This window comes from Pyxicephalus adspersus, chromosome 5 (genome assembly GCF_032062135.1).
Source record: "Pyxicephalus adspersus chromosome 5, UCB_Pads_2.0, whole genome shotgun sequence".
Taxonomy (NCBI): Eukaryota; Metazoa; Chordata; class Amphibia; order Anura; family Pyxicephalidae; genus Pyxicephalus; species Pyxicephalus adspersus.
In genome coordinates, this window is record NC_092862.1 from 53,178,955 (window position 1) to 53,195,924 (window position 16,970).

The window sequence follows — 16,970 nt, forward strand, 5'->3', positions numbered from 1 at the left end:
CCTTTGGCTGTGGTGCCTGCTCCCAGCACTCCTTTGCAAGAGCAAAGTAGTGCAAGTACTAGGGGTACTGTGGGAAGAGGTGCGCGTGTCACCATGCGTCCCTCTTGTACCCCCCGAGGGCGTGGCACTCGGCTGTCTCGCCCTAGGGCGGGACATAGTTAGTTTGAAGGGGATTTACTCAGTCTCCAATCAGACAGTGCCAGGTGGCGCTAGGTGATTGGTCATCCTGGCCATTTAAGGAGAGCCTGTCCATTACACCATTGCCCGCTATAGCCTCTGTTACCACAGTGTGCTTGGGTGTGTCTTTGTGTACTTTAAACTTATCTGCTTGTCATCTCCTCAGTGACCTGGTCTGAAACTAACTCTGATTGAACTCTGCCAGCCCTGACCTCGGATTGTTATTGACCATTCTGCCTGCTGCCTGCCCTGACCTCGGATTGTTACTGACCTGCATTTGCCTTATCCTTCTGTACCTTGCTTGATTGAATTTAACCCTTGCTGTGCTGTGCTGTTTTGAATAAACCTGATTCAAGGATATCTGGAGTTGGTTGTGGTTTGTGTGCCCAGGCGCATTACACATATTAGTCATCTTACATACATACAATTAAACAAACCAGTACAAATATAAAGTTAAACATGTTTTCCATTTATTAGATTGTTTTAAAAACCTGCTTCTCAAGTATCCATCAGTATAAAATGTTTTAACACAACGAGCAAAAACAGCAACAACAAATCACTGCATTGCAACAAGAAAACGATATGAAGGTAAATACCTAATGGATGTATAAATTTCATGTACAAACAGGCTTATTCACATTTGTACTATTTATTGTACATATTACATATAACTTTGGTCAAAAGAAATTACACATACAAGAATATAAAGAGACAATTAATATTAAGAGATAAATGCTGCTGGAGGATGATTTTGTTATAGAAAAAATGTCATAGAAACAATACTTTACCTATTGTTTGTTAAAGCAACCTTATTGAATAACTACGACAAACCTTTAATATTTTTTTTAGATTATCTATCTTAGGCTCAGGCAGTTTAATGCATTTTGAACAAATTTAGCTACTACAGTCTCCTTGTTCGATTTGTAATTTAATATAGACTACAAAGAATAGAAAGGAATATACAATACTATTGAATATGTCAAAATGGGCAAACAGGAATGGCTTTGGCCCAAAAGGTCCACCTATAAATGGAATAAACTCTTATGGGCAGACTGCTGCTTTACATATAAATGGTAAATAATCGATTCAGCAAACTAGAAAACCATCAAACAAAATACAAGGTGTCTGCGTCCTAAAAAAAAAAAAAAAAAACTGCAGGTTTATATAAACTGAATATACCTGAAGCATATCTGCTAAGCAATATCTGCTTTAAAAACACAAGTCAAAAAGATGTGTTGTTTTCTTGTAGTGATAAGGTGTATTAGGAGGATACCTGCTCTGCACTGAACCACCAAAATCCCTCCATGCAGGAAACTGAGCATGGTCAAACACCATGAACCACTTTATTTCTAAATGGTACAAATTGGTATATTGATACAGTACCCCTGGTTTACATGTGACTGTTTAGAACCATTATCAACAGGCTTTTGTTGGCATCAGAACTGATTTTTATCCCACACAAATCTATGGGTACTGCACGTTTTCAATGAATTTTGAATGATCTGAGAAGCGTAATAACCAAGCTTCATTTGCTCATTGACACAAACACAAAGCTGGAATTTGTTCTACAGGCTGATAGCACAGAACAGAGATGTATACAGTTAGTTATGAAGTACTGGTGCTCCTCTACACATTGATGAGGTATTCATTTTACATAAAGTAACATTTTTTGGTTCTGACTTGCTGGCCTTTAAATTTACACGACACCTACGTCTACCTCCCAGCTGGATAAGCATTAAATTCATACAACCAATCTACTTAAAATACCTGTGCATATTAGAAAATAAACTTAGTAATTATTATATACATACATAACTCTTTATTTTTGATAGGAACAACTTCAACATCAGTAATCTTGAATATGAACTAGTGTGATGATGTAGATGTATTGAATATATTTACAATTAAAGATGGAAGAATGATGTCATAAAATGGGGTTTTCAGTTATTTATTTTCCAAGCATTTTTTCTACACTTTAAAAAATCAAGCATGTAGAAGTGTTTTTCCCTTTGTGTATACATAAAGACCTACAAGTAACTTTGTTATCTACTTACCACCCGTTGTTCCCACTTACTAATGTGCTTCAAGCGGCTTTTTTGTTGTATGTGTAGACAAAAGTACATGACAGAAATATTTATTATGTCTAAAACATTTACCAAAACATAATTGGTAAGTAATGCACCACTGAATGTTTGTGTTTCTGTAACGCCTTTATGAGATACAATGAATTTTACCATTCTATGTATCCAAATGTTTATCCAAAAAAGGGTTTTGATGTTAATACAATGATTACCCAGACACCAAATAAAGCATTGCCTGATTCATTTTCATTTGTGATTTTGCCTATATATAAGTCACACATTGTAAATGAAATTGTTTTGATCACTTTTTGATCGTTTTTTGTCTATTGGATCAAAATATGACATAGTGTATGGGGACCCAAATATCATTCAATGATAACAGTATGTAAGGTTTAGATATGGGGAGGATACTAATGCTGTCCCTGATCTGAAAATGCTAGTCGTTTCACCATCCCAGACTTAAAACAAAAATGTGTGTCACTGATATGAAAAAAGTTTATCAGATCAAGGCAACCCAGATAAAGTTAGAGCTTCTGATCTGTACTCTTCTCATGTCAGTTGCAAGAAATAGAGCTGAGAAAAAACCCAAGTAAAATTCATACATGTGAAAGTATGTTACCCATTGCAAGTAAAGCATTATGAATCCAATGGGTACATATAAAAGTCATTAGTGGTTCAGTTGACTTCACTGTAATTAAATTAACCTGTACTCCATTTAAAACAATTTAAATGGAAAAGCCCAGTCTACAGACATCACAAGATGCTTGCTATTAAAGTACAACTTATGACAGTCTGAACAAGCACCATATCCAATTATTATGTGATGTAAAAGCCTCTTAAAGTAAATTAGCATTTTTCTTTTTGTCCCTCAAGTGGCCAAATCCTCTGTGTCAATGTCTCATTTGTATTTCACATGCCCCCCTCCCAGACAATGTATCTCACAGTGGGAGGGTTTCAGGAAAAGTGTTTTCAATCCAGAAATCAATGGGCAACTGTGAACAGGTAATGGCTGACAAGCTAATGGTTTGTAGGTGCAGGTGCATTTTAATGTGCAGCAGATTGTACAATACCATTTCAGTTTCCAATGAGCCTGCCAGTTGCTGGAGCTTAGTCATGAGAACAATTCAGGCTGCAGTAACAAAGTAAAACCAAATCAAAGAAAGGCACAGAGAAAGTTTTTTTGACTAAAGGTACTAACACATCTTGTGATGCCTATTTTAATTAAGTTTAAAATGGACTATGGGTTAACTTGAACATAACAGATCCAATAGAATGCAATGAGAAACAACAGGAGATGGATGTGGTTGGCACAGGTCATACACTACATCTGATTTTGCCATCGTAAAATAATCTTTTTTTCAGGTCTGCAATAATGTTTCGTCTACAATTCTTGTTGAATGTCTTATTCTTCTGTCATGTAAAAACGATACATTAAGGCAACAATAGCAGCTGATATGGCAGGAATAATCCAGTTACTCCACCAACTGAAAACAAAGGAAAACAAAGATTATATTTTTAAAAAAGGAATACATAATAGTCACTGCCTATCAAATGCTAAAACACGAAACAAGCTAAACTTCTCCATCTTATAAGTACTCCAGTTAGATTTATTTGAAAAACCTACATGTGTTATTTAGTATATTTTCAAACAAAATCACTGTCTCTGTAGCATTGTCCCTATTAAAGTAAACAGTTTAGGGGCTAAAAAAACAGAAACATGAATACCTTGAATCTGATTCAGAAGTAGTAATAAAGGTTTCCTAGGAGGAAAAAAAAATACTATTACCACAAATACAAGTTTTATTTCTACAAACATTTGACATTTATACATGCTGCGCCAGATTAAAATTTATATATATTATTTTATTAAGGCCATAGCTGCCATTCACCTAAAAAAAGATAGTTGTCCTTCAGACTGACCCTCAGATCCCACTACATTGTAGGTCACTGATCTGTTAGAAGTATGCAGCTGGTGAGTGAAGACATAATTCACTTTGTGTATTTGAGGTCAATGACTAAGAAAGAATTTCAGCCATTACATTTGCACGACAGCCAGGCAACTAAAAATTCCAGGGGTAGGGCAGCAATGGCAGAGCCCGCATTTCTATCACAATAGGTTTGCTCTAAAACAAGAAAAAAAATTGTATACAAGTACAAGCAACAACGATCTATGATGCATCATTGTCTTTGGGTTTTAAAAACAAATAGAAAAAAGCTGGGTTAATGTTTCCAAAGTTAAATTGTTTTTTTATAGAAAACACAGAGGACAGTGCCTGCTGTCCAGTATGGACATCTAATGCTTTGAAAGTTTATAAATCACGTATTCAACTTACTGTTGGCTTCTGGATTTTTGATCGATCATCCTAGGAGAAAAAAAGAAATGTTACAGTTTAGTTATATTTGTTCAGTTAATGCATAAAGAGCTGATACATTCCTGTGCACTCTATATAGTAGTGTTGTCAATCTGTCCAGTTCTCCGCTCTTTGAACTACATAGCAAGAAGGTAGAAGGTGATGGGGAGGTGTATTTTAATATATCTGAACTCCCGCAATGGAGAAGTTTATCAGGGGACTAATGTATGCAAAAATAAATAATACCAATAGCACCATTTTGTTTTCATTTATTGTTATAACCAGCGATGTTAAAATGAAATCTGCCTTATCTGGTACGATTACCAAAGACAAGCTCAAAAAAGGTGAGGTGAGGTGTTCTGTAGTCTAAGTCAAGAAAGCACCTTAGAGGGACAATGCTACTTCTTAATCGATATAGCATAGTGAGCAAGCAAGGTCACCGTAGGACAGAAATAGAAGCACCACTCAATATTAAAAGTACCAAAAATAAATTAAAAAACAAAAAAGATAAACCCATTTAGCCATCACATCTGAGGAATGGTAGACTGCAGTATATAGGTTTCTTCTTGGTTTATTTGTATTAAAGCACTGAGTAAAAAGGAAAAGTTCATATTTGTTCTTTTACAAATATATTCTCCGTGTATGTTGTGCAAGCCTCCGTTTCTTTTGCACAATCTGAAATTGGACTCCATGTGAAATTGATGTGGGTGTACTACAAAAGCTTGTTTAGTAGCAAGAATGATTGTAAAGGCTAAATGGTATCTGTATAACTTTGCAAAATAATTTTGCTTTTGTAATTATGAACATATTTTTAAAGAACTTGAATAATATAAAAATATATTTACACAAAGTATAAACTCCTTGTGAGTCACCTAAAATGTTAAGGGTGAAGTTATGTCTTATAGTTTATATGAAACTAACAAATACATAAATCTTTGTCTATATTACCATCTGTAATCCTGCTCATCAGGATTTTTATTGGTAGAAGAATTGTGAGCAATCCCAAATCGTTGCTTTGAGTTAGAAACAAGGAAGGTGTTGGATACCTAAAGTAGAACTGTACTTGTTGATGGGTGGTGAGCTTCTGCTATAAGTCAGCAGCTACGTACAGCATACTTGCTATTGGATGGCTACTGATGATAAAGCTTTTGCATATGCACAAGAGGTACATTGTATCCGGTGCTGTGTAGGGCACATACACCCTAATCTTTGCACTAATACAATTGTATACTGTTTTTCACACAAACCTTGGACACAGCCCTAGATAGGTTTATGAGTGCTACAACTAACTCACCGGATGAAGTTCTCCGATGATAAAGTCTTTTGACATATTTCTGGCATCTGTGGAGTGACCAATGTCTTCAAAGGTCTCTGTAGCATCCCCTCCAGCTTGTTCTCGCAGCACCTCCTCTCCACCTGGATGCTAAAGTCAACACAAGTAAAAAATTAGCAGTTAATCATTGTTTACAGTGGATAGAATTGACAAGTAGAAAATGTTCAATATCATCATAATGAAAATAAAAAAGTTTACTCTGCACTATTGATATACGTATGAACTTTGCTCCATTATATTTTGCAGCTAGCAGACATTTTTTTAATAAGTAAATAAAATGGACACCAATATAATAAGTAGGTATTACCCAGTCAGATTTCAGTTTGCTGATGCGAGATCAGCAAAATAGTAAACGACTGGTTGTCACTCTCTCCACATTGCTTTTTGGCATCATTCATAAACATAGCTGACCTGCACACTACAAATACAGATCTGACCAAGTCAATTACTCATTATAATATGTATATTATTATACAAATACTTTGGCAGCACATAACTTAGTCAAATATGAAATGTAAAACTCCACTTGTAAATTCGCACACTGCATTGTGAAGGACACGTATTTGGGTATAAAAAAGCCTAAGTCTTATGGGAAACAAAGACACATTTAATCCTGTAATATAACCAGTGGTGTATATATTATACACACAGACAAGTTTCAGACACTCCTAAGGTCCATTGAACATATGGCAGCACAATTCAGAAAAGCTTGCCATTGAAACATTAGGTGTAATTTAGTATGATAATGCTGGGAAATACAAGACGACAAAGCCATATCAGTTCATTTTATCGTTATGCTAAATGGCTAGTTTAAAACAGACTCAGCAAATGTTTATAGGACTTTATATGAATAGTGGTAATTTTTAACGTTTTTCACTAACCAACTTCAACCAGAACACGTTTTTGGGTTAATAGGGTTCAGTTATCTGCAATGGCTTAAGTTTCTCAAAAAAGTCAGACTGCAGCAGTTTTGACCTTAAGCAGAACTAAAGTTCCAATTTAAGGAAAAATTTTTTAATCATTTAAAAATCAAAATCATTTATAAATCAAATTTAAATCACTGTGTGGAACTGTCAAAAAAGCATAGCTGCGCATGTGCTTGACGGCACTAAAAAACTCCTATGCATGGTAAGGTATGTTGGCCAAGCCAATTAACATGGCTAAAAATCATAGCTCCCTGCAACAGAACAGGGACAGGAGAGGATGAGGGGTTCAGTTCTACTTTGACCACCTCCCTTATGCAATGTCATAGCTAACGACTGAGGCTATGTTTGATATTAGAATTTGACACGTTCACAATGCACTTAGGGAACGTTGTAAATTGAAGTAAGCAGAAAAATAAAAAAGAAAACATGTGACACAATCTATCATACTCATGACTCAAAAATAATTTGGAAATGACAACTAAGGACAAGTTTGTTTTTTTCTTTCTAGACTCCAATGAAATTTGAAAGTCCGTACATACAGGTGACTGCTGTTTAGTGGACTACCTGAATACATTTATCCATAGGACTCCCACTCCTTTGTGTGAATTTGACTTTTATACAGTCAGACACGAATCTTTGGTAGACACAGATATCCAAAAATCACTCTCTCTCAGCAGTAGAATTAAAATAAAAACTGCATATAAACACCCAAAAAAGGTATACAATGTCAAACAAGACTAAAGATAACTGCACAAGTAACCATTAAAATAATTACCCTGCCATTGTAAAATATGTTCACACAACACTCCTAAAAGTGCAACAAAAACTTGAGGCACAACGGTATGCTCATGTGAAAACAGACCAGGCCTAAAAATGAAGAGCAAGTCTCTCCTGCAATGAAACACATTTACCAGTCTGTTCACAATCTTTTATATACAGTAGTTCATGTGCAGCAAAGAGTGCAATTCCAGCATGATTGACTGCCAGGAATAAATGAACTCCTGAGGGCATGTGAGTGACCACATTCCTGTCTGGTCAATTAAGATGGCCAAAGATGCTGAACCTAGAAGAGGACCAGTTGAAGATCTTGGTGCCGGCAACAAAGTGAGGATAAGTAAGCTTAGTGAAATAATTGCAAACAGCAAGCTAAGTTTGTTTTATTACAAAAGAGACAAAGCCTGTTCCTTCTGTAATATGTATATATTATATTGGTAGGTTTAGTTCCACATTAGGAAAGGCTGGTTTTAAAGTCGACCAATAACCATCAGAGATTTTTTTCTTTGTGACATTTCTCAATACTGTAAAATCCTGGAGAGTGCCCTGCCTGTGGAGATGCAACCTCATCATTGTCACATAAATCAGGGATGTGAAAACATGAAGCAGACATACAACATTTCATTGGTCTGTAATTTATAACCAATTATAGGCAAACTATAGGTGGAGAAACTGTAGAAACAACATTCGGTAATCCTGAAGGATTCCACAGATAAAATTTACCTATTATTATTAATATTATTATTATTATTATTATTATTAATAAACAGGATTTATATAGCGCCAACATATTACGCAGCGCTCGACATTAAATAGGGGTTGCAAATGACAGACTAATACAGACAGTGATACAGGAGGAGAGGACCCTGCCCCGAAGAGCTTACAATCTAGTAGGTGGGGGAATTTACACACAATAGGAGGGCAAATATGTAGTGGTGGGAAGTAGTGATGGTTTCAAAAGACAGAAGAAGATGGGTAGGCAAGTTTGAAAAAAATGGGTTTTGAGCGCTCTTTTAAATGAGCAGAAAGTAGGAGCAAGCCGAATAGGGCAAGGAAGACCATTCCAGAGAGTTGGAGCAGCTCTAGAGAAGTCTTGTATCCGTGCGTGTGATGAGGTTATGAGTGAGGAAGTATTTACTAGGTCATTGGAGGAGCGGAGAGAGCGGCTGGGGGAGTACCTTTTTACCAGGTCAGAAATGTAAGTGGGACAATACCTGTGGAGGGATTAATAGAGTACACAGTAATAGAGCTGAGGGAGGCCAATGATGATTTACAGGTGGAAGGGGTGGGTATGGTTGAAGTGGCTCAGTGGGCAGAGACATCATGTCTGACTTTGTCTATTTTATTAAAGTAGGTGGCAATTCCTTGGGCAGAGAAGGATGTTGTGGGGGGAGCAGGTGTGGGGTTTAGGAGGGAGGCAATTGTAGAGAAGAGGTTGCGTGGGTTGGAAGCTTGAGAGGAAATGACTGTGGATAAATAATTTTGCTTGGTGACAGTGAGCTCAGTGTTAAAGCTTTGTAGCTTGGCTTTGTAGTCCATGAAGTCAGCGCTGAGGCCAGATTTCCTCCACTTGCGCTCAGCTCCACGCACAGTCTTTTGTAGCTGTTTGGTGCGATTGTTGTGACAGGGTCAGGGGTTGGCAGGTCGGGGGTAGCGGAAGGTGGCAGGGGCAACATTATCCAAAGCCAAGGAAAGAGAGTGGTTTAACATGGTGGCAGCTTCATCTGGGGAGGTGATTTTGGAGAGGGAGGGGGTTAGGGACGCAAGGCAGTTTGAGAAAAGGTTGTGGTCAAGGTTACGTATATCTCTCTGCCATTGACCAGGTCTGGGATGTGGCAAGGGAAGGCAAGAGTTCGATAGGTTGAAGGTGATAAGGTTATGATCAGAAAGGGGAAATGGTGAGTTTAGAAAATACCAGGTCTAAAGTGTGTCCTGCTATGTGTGTGGGGCCATTGATGTTCTGAGTGAGTCCAAATGAGGAGGTAATGGAGAGCAGTTTGGCTGAAGAGGGAAGGTTGGGCTCATCCATTGCAACATTAAAGTCACCAAGGATTAGGGTGGGCAGGTCAGGGGAAAGAATGTGTGGGAGCCAGGATGCAAAGTTATCCAAAAATTGTGATACTGGGCCAGGGGGACGGTAGACAACAGCAACAATGAGGGGTAGGGGGCTAAAGAGACGGACAGAGTGGACTTCAAATGAGGTGAAAATGTGAGAGGGTGAGGTGGGAAGGATTCTGTATGTACAGTTAGGTGAGAAAAGGAGACCCACACCACCCCCTACTTTGTTGCCAGGTCTAGGGGTATGTGTAAAGTGCAGGCCTCCATAGGAGAGAGCAGCACCAGAGGCAGAGTCAGAGATTTAGAAAAGGAGAAGGTTGTGTATGGAGGTTAATTTATTGCTAACAGATCGGGCATTCCATAGACTGCTAGAGAGGGGGGGTAAGAACTTATGGGTAGGGTGAATTTGGATGAGTTTAGGAGAAGGGAGTTACACTCCAGGCCCTACTAAATCATGTTTTACTAGATTATGAGTGCAGGTGGTTTTGACCGGTTTGATTTTATACACGCAAAATCATGAAAGCTGTACACTAGGCTCAATCCTGCTTTAGTAAAAAAAGGAGCCTATGGGGGCTTTGCATTGGCATATAATCAAATGTTTTTATTGTTTGTGGAATAGAACCCTGGTGAGTAACTTACATGTTCTTGCCTGCAATAGTAGAGATCACAGTTAAAGAAACACAGTACTGAAGTGCCCAGATAATAAAATACCAAGGAGCATACTGTTAATATTTAGGAGGAAACAAAGTCAAAAGGGAACATTTTTTAGGATATCACTTCACATCTTTAAATGTTCCCTATAACAATGCAAAGTTTTAATTTAAGGTTAAGGTCCAGTTTAAGGGGGAAATACAGTGGTTTGGCACCCATTCAGTCAACTATGACTTAGGCTGATCCAGGAAGGTATAACATACTGGCTGTTCATTGTGGGGTCCATTTTGTAAGCGTATCTAGTCACTAACCTAACATCATCTCTTTCACCACTAGGCTAAATCACTTTAATGAATGCTCTCATTTTTTTTTTGCTGTGATTTCTCCTGAACCAGTCCTTTTAAGCAAATGGGAAAATAATCACCAGTAGACAGGCATTAAAGTAAAAAGTTCAATGAAAAATCAGTTTGCACTATATAAATAAAGTAATACTTTAGTCTAAACTCACTTTACAACAGCAGTACACTATATGACTCAGCAAAACTCAGGGAATCTAAAAACATACAGAAAAGATTAAGCAACATCTAAATCTGAGATGGTCACGTGATATGACTCACCCTTGAACTGTAGAGATAAACTACAGCATGCCAAAGAACAAAGGTTTAAAAGTAAATAAAGAAAAATAGTACCAAAGTATTTTAGTTTTGCAGTTCTTTGCAAGTGCAGAGTATATGTGAATATATGAACATCTGGGTAACCCAGAGAAAAATGTAAAAGATGTAAAATGTAGAGAAGAAGAAAGAAAATGTAGCCTGGAAAAAGTGAAAGGTATGACAGACTTAGAAGACAGAGTAAAGCCGCATACACACGTGCAATTCTTGTCGTTGGAAAGGATCTTTCACGATCCTTTCCAACGATAAGAACTGCACGATGTATGAATGAGTGCTGTACATACAGCACCGTTCTGCTGTATGGAGAGGGGAGGGGGACAGCACACGCCAGATTCTCGCCCGATATCCGCCCTGAGCCGATTATCGGGCGAGAAAAATTTAACATGTGTACATAGCTTAACAAGAACAATGTGCAGCACTAATTAAATGGCAACCAGGTCCCAAACTGCACTAAAGTGTACAAGAGTCATGCATAAAAAAATTACATGTAGGAAATGAGTGACTCAGGGTTTTGTTTTGTTTTTTTAATTTAGGACATGGGATTTTCAAGTTTTACCCTAAGCTCTAACAACAAGAAGTATTTGTGTCTTTAGGCTATGTTCACATTTGTAATGAGGTTATGGTGCCGTTTACCACTTTCTCATGGCAAGGAACCACTCCCTTCTGGGAGCTGCTACATCTGCGTGCAACAGATCCATAGGTAATGAATAAGGAAGGCAGCGAGTGATACTAGTACCTTTTAGTGCTGCTGTGCAGGTGTTCAAATGGCTGGCAAGCTGCCAGTCTTGAAAAGCCACAGGGGAAGACTCATCCTGAAGCAGGTCCGAACCCTAATGTATATGTTTACTTGGCATAATAGTAAAATTCATTCAAAAAGAGTGCAAGATTAAATGCATCCACTGACATCAAATGATTGTTACCAGATCTGGACGATTTTTACAAGAACCTGCAACTGGCAATGCTGGATATTTTTGATACTTGGAAAGAAAGATCTTTTAGGAGCTGGATTATGGCCACATAATATACCAAAATTTCATTTTACGTAGCCACTAGCCAACTCACCTATGACTTTAACCATGATTAGCATAATCACCTTTGCACAGCATACTCTGCACCACAGTGAAATAGGTATACCGATTTATTTTTTTTTAAAAATGGGGCTTTATTTTTAGGAGTGCTCTTTAAATATAGTATACTGATGCCACTGTAAACCCAGTAGAGGGCTGGTCACACCTATAAGGAATGATGCAAGTGCATGCCCATGCTCTGTATTTACCATTTAAATGGATTTGGAGGCACTTTTGAAGGTATAAATAAAAGAAGAATGCACTAAATGTATGGAATCTTTTAAAGAGGAATGTGTAGTTTTTTTAGGTTAGTACTTTGTATTTTAGGTAGCAAAGTGTAGCCTTAAGGCTCAGATACCATGTGGCTCCAGGTGGCTGGCAGCTTGGCAGCCCATTTGCCAATTTCACTGCAAAACGGATTAAGCACAATGCAGATTTCACAGCAGGCGTCAGTGAGCGATACTGAGGAGCCCCCTTTAATACATGTAGCGCCTCCCTCAAGGAAGTGATTCATTAGCATGCACCCAGATATATTCTTATTAGCACCCTATTAAGCATTACCATGACTATATACAATATAACTGGACAAAGGCCAAAACCAGAAAATGGCTTGACAAAGGGCAAAACCAAACTAGAAATAGAGTCTTATAGAGCAGTGGTACCCAACCCTCGAGCTGGGGATTTGGGGGACGCAAATAACAGAAGGCAGAAGCTACCACTGCAGACGGCCCGCCTTACACTGCTCCAAAGCAGTGACAGTGTGACAGCAGGAGCACGGGCGGCTCTCCTCGCACTTACACAGGGGCTGCTGAGAATGGCAGAGCAATGTATGGAAGGCTTCCACTTCTCTGCCATTCCCAGCAGCTCTGCCACCTGACAGCACACCAGCTCTCATACATTACTCTGCTATTCTCAGCTAGAGTGCTGACAGGAGGCCGAGCTGCTGAGAACAGCAGAGTAGTGAAAGCTGTACATATACTGGGCCCTGGGAAAATGTTATTCTATGTTAATTCTATTCTATGCTGAAAAGGAAAGGTTGGGGACCACAGTTATAGAGTATACCAAAAGTAAAAAAAATAAAACATACTAAAACATTAGCAATAGATATAACCTAAGAACAAGCATTTTCCCATTACTGAGGCTTTTTTTGGGTGGAGGTGGGCGGTAAGAAGCACAAAACTAGCAGGAAAGAATTTTACCTGCAAATATCACTACACAAAAACAATATAAAATGTTTATTACAAAGAAATTAAAATGATCTGTTTCACTGCACTGTGCAACAAAAGCAACTGCAGAAACTTGCTTTATTACTGTCACAAAGAACTGGTCTCACCTATGACAAGCATAAAAAGATCACCTTTGTACAGCATACTCCGTTTTACAGATCATGAACTGATGCAAGTCAAGGCCGCCCAGAGTTTTTTCTCTGTAGTTGTTCTGTAATGAATTTGGATCTGGAAAGCAAACCATGTTGCAATACAAGTAACTGCTTCCAAATCTAAAAAACAAATTTCAAAGAAATGGGATTTTCTTTCATACAGCTATCAATCGGTGCATGCAGGGTGAAGTTCTATTAAAGGTCTCAAGTGACAATTTAAACTATTGTCAAAAGAGGGGAAATGGCAAAAAAAACAAGGTATACTTCATATTCAGGGAGTTTCAACACTATATGCTTAGGAAATGCCAGAAACTTTCATTAGGACTTTTGCTGTACATGTGCCTAAAACTAAATATATGCTAACTTCTACATTTTGGAATGACTGAGATCAGAGTTAAAAATGTAATATATGTTTGTCTTTCTTACAACATATAGCCTTATCATGGATAGAGTTTATGTGATTGATCCTGGAGCTAGGCTTCCCCTCTCTGAAGATTAAGTATGTTTAACCAGAGAAGCCATATGATTAACCACTGCACTACCTTCAGACACATGATGAAGACGCTCTTAGCCACCAGGAATTGGCTACAAAAAAGTGGCAGACCACAACAATAGTCAAAATAATGTTATAGTCTATATAGTCTTTATAGTCTGTTATAGTCAGACTTTTCTGACATGGCACCTGCAAGACACTGGATACTCGACTAAAATATATGTCCATGCCTACGGATTGGATATTGTTAATTAGGTTGTCACTTTGCTGTCTCCTTCTGGTAACATGTCCACTGTAAACACATGGCCTACTTACTGCTAGTTCTGGTCCGCACTGGTACAAACAATGACACATAGCCTAAACTTAAATCTAGTTTGAGTTGCATTTAAATTGGTTTGCATGGGGGAACAATGACATACACATTACAATGCTCCAAAAGAATTCAATTCACAAATTACCGTTATCCACATCCATCAAAATCTATTTAAAATCTCCTGTATATCACAGACCTAATCTTTGTAAAATTGATAGATTTTTTTTTTTAGCTTATCCCCTACAAATAGTGTTATAGTAAAGAATTAATGCCCCTCAGTTTAGCCAATAACCTGTTTGTCACTTGATAACTGTTATAGAGGCTGTTCTGCAATCAAAGCAGTCATGTTTAACAGTAAAGTTCCATTTTAATGAAAACCTTTCCTAAGACAAATATGGGCGTATCATCTGCTGGCCCTCATTTTAAAATTGCTATTTGCTATACTGGGTTAGTGAGACCCCAAAAGAAGTATCCAAAAGATATAAATGACTATTTCAATGTTTGGGAGAGGATGAGCAAGCCGTTCTCGCTGTGTTCTCCTACTTTGACTTGTACAGTGGATGTTCCCCATCAGTCGTTCCTGACTCAGTCTTGTCAGGCGACCGCTGTACACATCAAATTCTCGCCCAAAACAAATGGTCCCGCTTTTATCCACAGAGTGAACTATGGGATCTTGTAACCTGGACAAAAAGTAATGTTTTATCAAGTAAAATGGCTTGTCCTTCACAACTTGCTTCCTTCATGAACATAATGGGCTTATTTATGAACTCTTCTCGATATAAACTAAAGAAAAATCACCTTTGACACCTTCCCTCTAATTGTGATTGGCTGCATTTTAATGACCCTGTTTTTCCTAAAGTATATCTGCACAAAGAGGAAAAATAGAAGCCAAGGTCTCCACTGTATAACAAGTGAAAAAGAATTGTATGTAGTCATTATCTAACAGAAATCCCCAAATATTCCAACACATGCCATCATATGGTGTCATGTCTACGCATATAAAAATACAGAGCTTTAACGAAGACTTACACAGGGACCCTTGATGTTCTGAGCATGCATTTAGGAGGATGAGTGGGTACAGAATTATACAATATGGGCTTAAACAACTCCAGCTTTTAAAATAAATGGCCAAATTGCTGCACCATAAAATGTTATTTCAAGTATCTTCCCTTGTACCCACACGCCAATATCTGTGCATTCCCGCGGCTTAATTCTGATGCACAACATAGCTCTGTTGTACTTTAAGCACTCTGACAGTGAGAATGGCAGATTTCTATAAGAAATGCACCTTCCCTCCTTGGCCCATCACAAAGTGACTTTTTTAACTGAGGATATCCAATGACTGGCCAGGGAGGGTACAAACAAGAGCCATGGATCACAGAGTACAAAGCTGGGGATGGTTCTTTAAACGCACAGTGACAGCAGGGAAGGGGGTCACCAGAAAAGGTAACATTCTATGGTAAAACTACTGGGCATTAATGTGCCTTGTGAATCTGGAAACTAGGCGGATGACTTCTTTCCCCACAATACAGATACACCTTATTACGGTGCCTAGAAGTGTACATAGTGCAAGTGGATTATACAACACATCTCTTTTATTTTACAATACCCTACCTGTCAAACAAGTTTCTTATGTAGCTAAGGTGGACACGTTCTTTTTTTATTTGCTGCTACAATAGCAGGTAATTCTCCTATACTTGTTAGATCACCAATCTTTTTAATACTAATCTACAAAACAAAAAAATGGAGGTAAAAAACTTTTTTTACAGCATAGATTGCCAGTAGTGTGTTACTGTTTAACAAATACAGTAAATTTGTTGACAAATATTGACACACAGGAGGCACTGAAATTACAGGCTATGAAAAGCACTGACTAATATTAAAGAATAAACAGTAATATAAAGCATGGTGTGTGATCACTGCAGTCCTGAGCTGCAGCTGTGACAGCTCCTTCCAGGGTCTTCTAGTCAGGGTGGTCCTGAGGTCCATACAACAAGCAGGGTGGTCCTGAGGTCCATACAACAAGCAGGGTGGTCCTGAGGTCCAAACAACAAGCAGGGGGGTCCTATTGTCCCCAGTGCAGGGTGTGAGTTGTAAGGCAGCTTATAGACTATCTCCACCCTGTACAATAAACAAAGAGCCCAGGGCCCACTCACCTCCTCCAAGAACTTTGTCACATCATACACTTTGTGGTGGATGATGATCCAGGTGCTCTTGCTATGATTATGTTTCTGAATTTCTTCTAATGTGTAGTATTTGACGTCTTTCTGCTCCTGATCAGCCATGATATTGCTGGGATCTGGACACAAGCAATGCTGCTGATTTCTCCACCACTCTGCACTGCACAGCCCTTCCTGCCAGAGTTATATGAAAGCAGGCAGCCCTGACATCCCTGTAGATGTGATTGCTCCTCCCTCGTGGCTATTACACTGCTTACGTCTGCTATGCTGAGCTGTCAGGGTCCAAAATCAGGCAAACTTTTACCATAATAATATATGATTCATAACGCAAGGAAAATACATTCTCCTAAAGCCTGATTGTAAAGCCTAAATCTACATATATTTTTCTTTTATTCTGCCAGCAGGACACTTTAATAATAGAGCAGAGAGAAAATTGGTAAAAAAAATGAAAATTGTATATTTCTGTGTATATATATAAACAAATATATATATATATATATATATATATATATACCGT

The 16,970-nt window shown here is 38.1% G+C and overlaps 1 protein-coding gene across 1 annotated transcript; it reads right to left on the bottom strand.

Annotated features, from left to right (window-relative positions):
* Window positions 1-625: 625 nt before the first annotated feature.
* CYB5A (cytochrome b5 type A) lies at window positions 626-16,631 on the bottom strand. The gene is made up of 5 exons (XM_072411515.1): window positions 16,430-16,631; window positions 5,904-6,032; window positions 4,592-4,621; window positions 3,984-4,018; window positions 626-3,742 (listed from the first exon to the last, which is right to left on the bottom strand). Exons 1-5 carry the CDS (start codon window positions 16,556-16,558, stop codon window positions 3,661-3,663), a joined length of 405 nt encoding a protein of 134 aa, XP_072267616.1. The 5' UTR covers window positions 16,559-16,631; the 3' UTR covers window positions 626-3,660.
* Window positions 16,632-16,970: the final 339 nt, after the last annotated feature.